We start from the raw sequence: 10,528 nt of genomic DNA on the forward strand, positions 1-10,528 counted from the left end.
AGTCAAGACAGAAACATAAAACACCACTTATTCTCTTAGGAAGTTAAAGAGTTAATGGCACTTTCTTCAAAGATTTTGGATAGTCTTTGGCTTGTGTTCCTACCAGCAAACAGGGAGGCAGAACAGATTTCTCTTCAGGCCCAAGAGGACTGAAATCTTTGGCATGAGCTCCAGTGCCTTGTCACTTCCATTCATGGGCAGCAAAGTCAATACTTTAAAGGGTAATTTGTTTAAAAAGAAATAAAGCCCATCACAAACTGTTGTGGTACATTATAAAAATATTGACTATTTCTGAACTATAAAGATTGCCTATTTGGATCATGTTCCTGGTAACCTCTGCTCCTTTTCCCCTCCCAGGAATTAATTTGATCCTGCAGCCTTTATTCATATGAAAGTAACATTTGCAAATGTGCATTGAAGTCAAGACAACCTAGCACTTACGGGTCAGACTGTAAGCCCCTTATTCATATTGCAGAATAGTTGTATAAGTCTTTCAGATAACAAAAATAATGAGCTAGTGTATGTACATAACTGCTCATCAATGTAAATAACAACAGTAATAAGGCCATAAATTGGACCAGTGAGGAGACTCGTTAGCATCGGCTAATTTTTTAAGTATTTTCAATTGAAAGTACAGCAAAATAAAAATTGTGAAAACTGAAACTGATGTTGCGGAATTCTTTTCAGCCAGAGTGAGTAGATGCAATCTAAGATGTTACTTAGAGTATCGTAGAAAATATTTACTTTCTGGTTTTCCTTCTTTTATTTTGGAAGGTTATACAATCTGACATGTACATCACCAGTCAATCTTTGGCACCTTTATCTGTACAGATGTCCTTTATTCTACCTGTCTCTCTTCATCTGCATTTCCATTGTTCAAAAATGGTGTTATCCTAATGTTTCAAATAATAAAGTCATGCAACCTATTAGAATCACAAACACATACAGAAATTTAGTTTCTGTCTTTGCTCTTTATGTTATCCAATAGTGTTTCTACCCTACAAATAAATCTGATATTTTGTTCTTAAAACTGTAAGCTAACATCTTAAACAACATACTGAAATCATAAGTATTCTGCAAAGAATGCAGGAAAGAGAAAGAGAGAGAAAGAGAGAAACAGTAAAATTCCATCATCTCCAGTAATTTTTAAATGTAATCAATGGGTTTGCAGGTGATTCATTAAAAAAATAATGATATGTTTAATCACTAAATGATATCTATTTGTAATGATGAGGTGATTTTATTGTCATCTAAAGGCCAGAGAGATACCCAAGACACATCAAACATAAGGGGTATAGCTACCTAGTTTCTTCCAACTTTCCTGGATTTTGGAGATACAAAAGTTTTTTAGAGATAATGAAGCTGCCAATTGGTGAGAAGACTTACTAATTACTCATTCTTGTGCTACTGAGTAATATTAAAATATTAATGTCCAAAAACACTGACAGTTGCATACCATCATGTTTTTCATGGGTTTAGGTTCAATTACAATTACTAAAGCATTGGGATGCTCAAACTGTAATGTAACTGATGTCTGTGTTTTAAAGCCATCTAATGTGTTTTGCACACCCATCTATCAACTGAAAGAATTCAAAGGAGTAAATTTTACTGATAAGAAATAGGCTAAAATGCACAAGGAAAAAAAGCCAAAGCCAAAATCATTGCCAGTGTGATGTTACTACACTGGGTATTTTCTTAGGCATAGCATTTCTCTAGCAGGATCTAATTTTTACAAAGCTCACAGAAATGCACTTAGCAGGGATGTTTTAAAGAAAAATCCACCTTACTGCAAGACTTTTCAAGGCAAAAATCTCTAACTGTAGCCTAAAGTAGAAAATAAGTCACTATATATGCCATTATCTGGTTTCCCTCCTTATACCTTGCTTTGTTCTTTTCCTATACATCCATACTAGTTCATCTTGTGAACTCTAGTGTCTGAAAGCATTTTAAAACCAGTGAATAAAGATAATAAATTCAGGAAGAATGAAGGAGGGAAAAAGAAACCTCTGACCTGGTATTACCAAAAAATAAACGAACGAAAAAAAGACACTAAGATGAAAACAAAATAGTGCCATGGATTTACATGTGGGGTTTTGATGGAAACTAGGGCTGGGTTTTAAATCAAAACTCACCATCTCAAAACCACTTCTTTTCATCCGCCTGCAGGACTTGAGGTAAGTACGTATGCGTTTTCTGGCACGCTCTTGATACTCAGGGAATTGTCGCCTGCATGAGTCAATGATAGCCTGGATCTTTTCTTTGGGCTGCTTAGAGATTGGGACCATTCGGTCCAAGTTTTCATCTACAAACAGCCTGACAAACATCTGTTGGCAAGAGGGAGACAGAGGAGATGGGTTTGGAGGGCGGCTCTCTTCTCTTCCTAGCTTCCTGTCTTGATTACTGAGAGGAAGACATTTTTTCTATCCACTGAAGAGCTTTGTAATGGGAAGCCAGAAATATTAAGCAAACAGTTCTTTAAAGGGTTATTTTGGGGGGACTGATTAAAAAAAAAAAAAGACAAGAAAAGAATAGTCTATAGGAATCAGAACTTGTGAGATAAACCAGAACAGACTGTGAAAATAGGCACTACTTAAGTTTCATTATTAACAATAAGCTATGATTGCTAATCATTTTATTGAACTGAATCTCACTTTTTCTTTGTTTGAACAATTGCTTGTGTTTTCATGCATAATTACATACATTGGGAAAGCAATAGAGAACAGCTGACCACTGGAATGGTCTTCTAATAAACTAGCTACAGCCCCTTTCCATTCAATGGGTGAACATGCACATCCACACACCCACATCCACACACAGGTGCACACACACACACACACACACAGAGAACAAAGCTTTGTTTTCCTCCCTGGTAAAGATGGCACTCTGCCTTAAAATTCTAAATACAACACAGTAAATCTGTCATCTGCTGGCAAGAGTTTAATGTGCATTAAAATAATAATTGAAATAAATCCTGCAAATTAAATTAATGTGCCTTTAATATTGTCAAACTTACCCATATAAAACAATGTAAAAAGAATTGTAGAAGCAAACAAGACAATGAGTGCAAGAGGACTTACATTAAAAGCTTTCAGTCGCTCAGCTTCTACCCCATCTGATTCATTGACCTTCTCAGGATCTTCCTGCTCATCATGGTCATCCTCATCCTCATCTCCTCGATTCAGAGACAGATCTTCAGCCCCTCTGCCTACACTCTCATTCTTGCCAGAGTCATAGCTTGAATAGCTATGTGCAGGAGACTGAAAATAGACAAAAATCATGTTTGTAAAAATTCAGCATGGAAATAAGGTCTACTTATCAAAAATGCTTTATAAATATTTAAATAATTCCTTGATTTCTTTTTATTCTTAGTTCAACATAAAGTGCTCATAATCCTTGTAAGAGCAAACAATTCACAGTAATATTCATTTTAGTACTTAAAAAAAATTGACCAGCTGCAAATTCAGTGAATCAATTCACAAATTAATCACCTATGATAATTACAGTTAACACGAGATCTTTGCCACACAGCCTGGTTTGAGTACTACATACAGAAGTTTCTTACAAATACCGACTTCTTTGCATTAGCCAAGATGGAAGTAAGGGGCAGTTGATTTGCATAAAACTGTAAAGGATTAAATAGTACACATTTTAAGGCAAAGAAGATTTAAGTAGAAAACACTGATATTAATCCAATAAATATGAAATATTATCAAGAGCTGCAATAAGTTATTCAAAACATGGAGATGGTTATGTCCTAGTTTCACTTGCAAAACCCCAGAATGAATTAGAGATGTATAGGTTTGTTAACATTTTGAATGCTTTTCTGAGAATCATATAGTGAAACCATTTTCTGTTTGCATATCAGCATTCAGAATTTTCCCCTGAACAGAACATTCAGTTTACTGGATAAATCAGATGACCATCTCATTAAAGTGTATCCATCTGTAGGACGGAAAAGTTTCCAATTACCAGAAGTCAATACTGTGCTCAGGGCTTCAGTTACCTGTTTCCTCCACATACACTTCAAACTGCAGACCACAAAAAGACATCAGTAATCAAAAGCCTTCTACAACTGAACACTTAACATCAAGGAATTTTCCCAATCACACAAAAGTATCAGAGAGCATCTTCACCAAAGCCACCAGATTCACATTTAGGTAATTCAGAGCTCAATTTTACTTCTATAATATTTTAGTCCTGTGATATTTCAATATTTTCCTCTCTTGCTTCCAAGCATATTGCAGTCTATTAACTTCAGAGAGACCTGAACTAGGTGGTACACTATGAACTTCACTTACATGCTTTTCTTAGGTGCCTTGTGTATAAATGTCACCAAAAGTCAGGAGCATAATGCTTCAATCAAAAATACATTTCAAATACTTCAAATCACATGCCTTAATTGACATTCTGAGCCTCCTAAAACTGTCTTTATTTCAGGGGTGTTTTCACTTATCACAGAACGTAGCTGGGCAGTGAGGTAGGAGAGTAAGGCCAACAAAACCATTCATCTTTAAGGTACACTTTTTGCTTTATACTGTTACTCCAACTTCTTTTTTCCTTTCCCTGTTTTCATTTCCATCTTACATTGGTCCTCTGTACACCACTGGTTTTGCAGTTACTCCCACACATTTCCTTGCTTTGCCTTAACAGCACTAATACTCCACGCCTTCCTTTTTTATCTCTCTTCTCCAGACTATACTCTCACAGTGCGAATCCCCTAGAGTTCCACTTTTTAATCCCTAATGCTCCTAGTATCAGATCTTGCAACCTTTCTCATCTGCTTCCTTAAGAGTCTCTTTGCTCTATAGACAACTCTCCATTCCCTAGACCTTATAGCACACATAGGAAGAATGAGAAAACATCAAAAGAAAACAGAAGAGCCAGCCTCTGGATATAAACATCTTGAACAAGTAGCAAACTCAGTATCATCTTTTCTCTTCCTACAGCCTACAAGTGCACAGTTAAGAGGCAAGAAATTAGGCAGGGTTCAGGATGGCAGACGTCAGACAGAACAGGAAGATAAGACTTGGGAGAGCAGAAAAAAAGACTGCTCCTTTTCTTGACACACTAATATTTTGTCCTGGGAAGATGATGTACGTCTACTTTGCTGCCCATTCAGATAACTCTTCCTTGCAGGAGGTGTCAAGTCTATCAAATTATGAGGCTCCAGAAGAATATGGTTCCATCCTGATAGGAGATGATAGCTGTAACTTATCAGAATGTCTTGTGTATATAAGCAACAGTATTTAACCTGGCCAATGGCTACCAGAAGGCCAACAGCTGCAGCCTGGTGGCCTGTTATGAACGAATAAGAAGAGTGATTTTCCTTGATCCTTAAGAGATTTCCAGAAGAAAATTTTTAAAGAAGAAAGTTACAATGAATTAATTGTTACAACTACTGTAATTGTGTCCAAGTGCTATGCAGTAGAAGATCTGACCTAGTCTGCAAGATTTGTTCTTTTGTACTTCTCTGCTTCCCTTCGTACTATATCTACACTACGATCCATGTGCTAGGCATCATATAAAGCTGTAGTAAGCAGAAGCCACTGCCCTGAAGAACTGTCTTAAACCCTTGTTCTGCAGACACTTGATTTCACATGAGTCATTTCATCAGACTAAATCCAATTAGACTACTCATGTGCATGAAGTTAAACAGATGCAAAACTGATTTCAGTATGTACATATGTTTGGGCTGGATGCCAAGATCATAAATTATGCACCAGGAATGAAATTTGCCTTTGTGAAAGAAATAAATTCAGGCCAAAATGGATTAGCTATGTCTTTCAAAAATGAAATAGTATCTTTTTTTTAAAGAAAGCATTGCATAGAGAGCCTTGTCCAATGTCTTCTCCAATAATATTTATTTCAAGATCAACTTTAGCATCTTAAATGAACTGTGGAGAATAACATACTCTAAGAAAGTTGGATGGCAGGAATCTATCATTATTCATCATGGATTTGAAGACTGTGTACAGCAGCAAAAAAAAAAAAAAAAGGTGGGATTTTTTCCTAGCTGTTGTGTCAGCAAACTGAAGGAAGAGGTTACAAAACCTCAGTTAAGAATAAAATTTCTACCTTTTTGTATTTCTACACAGAAGAATATTGAGTCAGACTGTTACTCTCACTTGTGTTGATTCTGCAGTTGTGCAGAAAAGCTGATAAGCATTTTCTTTTGGTACTCTATTAAGCAGCTGCAGTGCTAAACAAACATGGAGTAGGACAGGAGAGGATAACTTTCCCTTAGCACATGTTCCTCAATTTTAGGTCTTGCACTGTTCTTTCAAAAGACTGCTGTCACCTTTGCCAGACAGGAACCTGCTTATTCACATTCCTGTACACTCCTTGACACACACATTTTTAAGGTCCTGTGGTGAACTAGACTGGAGAAGTGATTTTGGTTACATTTTTCTCTTTAGTTTTCTTTTGCCAGTCTAATTAAAAATAGGATTGGTCCTTGGCTCCAGGTCACCACCTGAAAGCACAAACCTGACTGACAGGTAAGCGTGAACATGGAAGGGACAGAGGGAGCACACACATCTCTGTTGACAGCAGTGCAATATTAAAACAATCATGGAGTGGAAGCACGAGTAGACACAAGATGTTCCACGGTGAAATCTTTGTGCTTAACAAATGTGGATTGGAAAATAAAGTGACAGCAATGTAAAAAGAGAACTTATTCAAGGAGAACAAATGAAGCCAAGGCTAAGGCCAAGAGTATTGCCTCCCTCAAACACTTAAGATGATTATAAAGTTGCCTTAAAAATACTGAGATGTTGATAGATACATTCTGGCCACTTTGTCCTTGCCCTTTCCTGAAGGTTCTGAATCCATTATTTTAATCTCTTTCTTGCAATAACAACCATTAGATACTTCTGCTTTATAAAAATGAAAGTAAAGGTTCTTGTCTAACAACCTGTTTTGAGGAGCTTGTAAAATGAAATATCAACATCTTTCCAATACGTCACAAGTCAGCAACAAAAGTATTTTGAAATGAGGCAAGTGTCAAATTGTACAGTAAAAGACCTGGAAGGCCATCACAGTGTCATCTAGTTCATCTTGTTGCCAGAAAACAAGGTCAGAAGGTCATTCCCGACCACTGTTTGTCTACCTGTTTTTTCAAACTTCCAGTGACAGAAATGTCATGCATCCCCCAGACAATCTATATCAGTTTTTCACTGTCTTCAGAATTAAGATATTCTTAACGCGTACCTCAGACTTTCATAAATGGTACTAATCTTGTTTCTTTTTCACCTATCTACCACATATGGAGGACAACAGAGGACAGCTGGACCTGGAGAAGACAGCACCGTTTTCCCTTTTTACAAGAATCTCTCAGACATTTGAAGACTGTTATCATTTCCCCTCCCTTCGATCTTCTTTTCCCAATAAATTCATACATGCTATAAAACTCTTGTTTTCCAGATTCATGATCATTATTACTGGTCTGCTTTGGATGTTCTTTTTTTGGTCTAAGACTTTCTCAAAGAGCGACTCCCAGAACTTCAAAGTGTATTCCATTGGAGGTCTTTCTATAGAAAATATATTAATTTATTGCTTGACTGATTTCTAATATGCTTATAGTAGAAAAAGCTTATCACCTTATTCGCAAGATAGACTATTACCCCATATATGCAAAAGACAGTAATGCAGAAACCTGTCAGTTGCCAACAGAAGGCGTGCTGTTACTTGTGAGAAATAAAGCAGAAGTAATCCAAAACATTAATAAAAATAAAGTCTACCATAGTGTCCCCGTGCCTGATAGGCTCAGACACTGGTGTATGGCCATCAGACACACTTTGGAGAATGATGCCACATAAACTCATTGAAGGAGGCTTCTCCCAGCAATGGACAGCAAGAAAGTCTCAGCTATCTCGGTGAGTGTACATTACTGGACCAAAAGTTATTGAGTGCTAGAAAGTTAATTACTGAGGCTGGTTATTTGTAATGACCAACAATTAGACAAATCATGGCTTTGTACTTTTTTAAAAATGCAACAGGGAACAAAAGACCCCACCTTCTCAGGAAAAGAAAAGTCTCTGAAGGAAGCCTAGTGTGATTATTTTGTTTAAACTAAGTTTTGTTTTTCAAATTTACATTACATTTTACATTTTATTCTTTCAGTCTTTACATTAGACACTCATAAACCACAGCACTCCTGTGAGCTGAAGAGATTTGGAGATCTGTAGAGCCAGCAAGACAGTAGCCCAAGTTTCTATACTGCATGGAAAGGAAAGGACTTGTGAAACATCGACTGGCTCTCTTTCTACATCTCAGTCTGTTCCCCCGTACCACTGAACAAAGAAAAGTCTACAATTCCAGCAATTAGTCTCGCAAATCAGGTGTGCTTTTCCACATATTTTCTCACGTGCTATTGTATACACATATTTTTATAGAAACGATTCGTATGATATAGAAAAGGATTAGAATATTCTGATGACACCAGGTTTGATTGCTTTGAAGACTTTTTTCCCAGCATCATCAATTCAAGTAGAACATTTTTTATTTCACATTTATATTTTTAACTCATTCTACATATGACAAGGTTTTTGTAAAAGGTGTAACACACTGGTTTTTGGTGAACTGACTGCCAGTAAGAAGTATGCATTTTATAAGACATATAAACAATATTAAAAGGTTAAGCCTGTAAAGTTAAGGGAAAATTTATGTCCTTTATCTTCTGAAACAAATGTTGGATTCTTCCTTTTCTGTGCAAACTGTGAGTTTTCCATATTGCACGGAACTTGCCTGCAGTAGGTAGTGGAGGTGTTTTTTACATTAAATATCTAACATACATAATATAAATAACACATTAAAAAACATAAAATACATTTGGCACACTCGTGCCCTTTTGGTATTAAAAGAGATGAAACCATAAATTCAAACATTCCTATCTTTTCCTCCTCAATTCAAACAGTAAGGCAGGAGGAATAACTGGAAAACTAAGGTTCAGCTATGGTTCCTAAGCAATCCTCTTGCAGCTTTTATAGGCAGATGTCCAGCTCTCTATTATTTTTCATATATAAGCCATTTTTTTCCACAATCCCTCTTAAATTCTATGCCTTTCTCTCTTCCAGACTTTACTGTTGTTATCCTTTCTACACAGCCTCTTTAAGCCTTCATACTGTCATATGTGTGGAACTTGACTGCCCATCATTTTTTTCTCATTACAGAAAAGACCATGAAGTCTCAAATACAATTCCAGCATCTCACCCTTTATTTCAAGATTCAATTAACCTCGTTTTTATAAACTTGTCACACATTTGTTCATCATACCCATATCTTCACATTGTGCTATGACCACTTTGCTCCCCTTGTTACACCACCATTGACCTTACCAGCTCCTTCAAAAAATTTTACCCTTGATAATGGGAAGGCATCATTGTGTATAATTCTGCTATTTGGAGCATGAGGATAACAGCATTTTTACTGGAAGAATGGAGAGCTGAAGTCTAGGGGTTTATAGGTTTGACTCTATAAAAGTGTTATCTAACATGTGAAGTGTTGTGGAGTAGATCGTATCAGACATTTTTACACAAAACTTGTATTACACTGAAATATTGAAAGATCTTTTCTGTTTGCTCTGTGTTAACAGGGTGAACTCCAGAAAGACATCTGCTCAGTTATTTACAATATGAACTAAGAAATATAAAGAGATTTCTCCTGAATTACCTTTGAAATGGTCTTTTCTCCAGGGTCAGTGTTTTTATAGTAGTCACTGAGAGAACAGTGACTGTTCCTAAGAATACCTACTTGTTATTTCTCAGTAATTAGCCAGTCTATATAGTATTATCTGTTTTCTTACAATATTCCTTTCAACGGAATCACATTTATTAGCATTAAGTAGAGCAAACTGTAAATTACCCAGACATTTTTGTTCCAGCAGGATTTACCTGGACAGATAGAAGTTAGGATAATTGTAAGATAAGAAATAATTGAAAGATCCCCTGAAACACAGATCTTCCCATGGTATATTTTCTCCTTTTAGCTAAAATATAGTCTACCCTAGGTCTATCTCCACTGGTATCGACCAAAATTATTGAAGTACATCACATTGCCCTAATAGAAATAACCTCAGAAAATAAGTAGAGAGTAAAAACAGAGAGGCAACTGAGAATTCTGTCAAGTAGAATAATGAAGCATATTTAGAGGTGATAGTTTAATGAGCTTTTTTCTCATTCATCCACAACCAATCTCTGATTACCTGATACAGCACTTTCAGGAAGCCTCCTCTTCTTTCTTTAGCCATTCTGGAGGGGTGGAATTCTTGAAGGATCAGAATAAGCACGTCCAAACCTCCCCAGTCCACCAGTGTGGAGAGTAACAGGGCAGCACTGATTTAACAGAGCAGGAGACTCACCTACTTCCCACAGCTTTTATTTTACAAAGTTGTTTTATTAATGACTTGAAGAACTGCTGCCACTGACATAGGAAGACAGGTATTTTCATTCAAATACTAAAACCTCTAGTTATATAACCCTCAATAACGGGTCGTATTGCAAAATGTGGCTGCTGTGTTTCTGGCAAAAAT

At 36.5% G+C, this 10,528-nt stretch overlaps 1 protein-coding gene across 1 annotated transcript in view; it reads right to left on the reverse strand.

The window, feature by feature from the left end:
- The window catches only part of LOC104535426 (nucleolar protein 4-like), a 53,799-nt gene extending 43,553 nt beyond the window's left edge, over window positions 1–10,246 (reverse strand). The window contains exons 1-3 of the mRNA XM_010188250.1: window positions 10,202–10,246; window positions 3,078–3,257; window positions 2,133–2,324 (exon numbers count right to left, since the gene is read on the reverse strand). Of these exons, the coding sequence (XP_010186552.1) occupies window positions 2,133–2,324; window positions 3,078–3,257; window positions 10,202–10,246 (417 nt within the window). The remainder of the gene's footprint in view (window positions 1–2,132; window positions 2,325–3,077; window positions 3,258–10,201) is intronic.
- Window positions 10,247–10,528: the final 282 nt, after the last annotated feature.

This window comes from Mesitornis unicolor, unplaced genomic scaffold (genome assembly GCF_000695765.1).
Source record: "Mesitornis unicolor isolate BGI_N332 unplaced genomic scaffold, ASM69576v1 scaffold12547, whole genome shotgun sequence".
In the NCBI taxonomy this organism is placed as follows: domain Eukaryota; kingdom Metazoa; phylum Chordata; class Aves; order Mesitornithiformes; family Mesitornithidae; genus Mesitornis; species Mesitornis unicolor.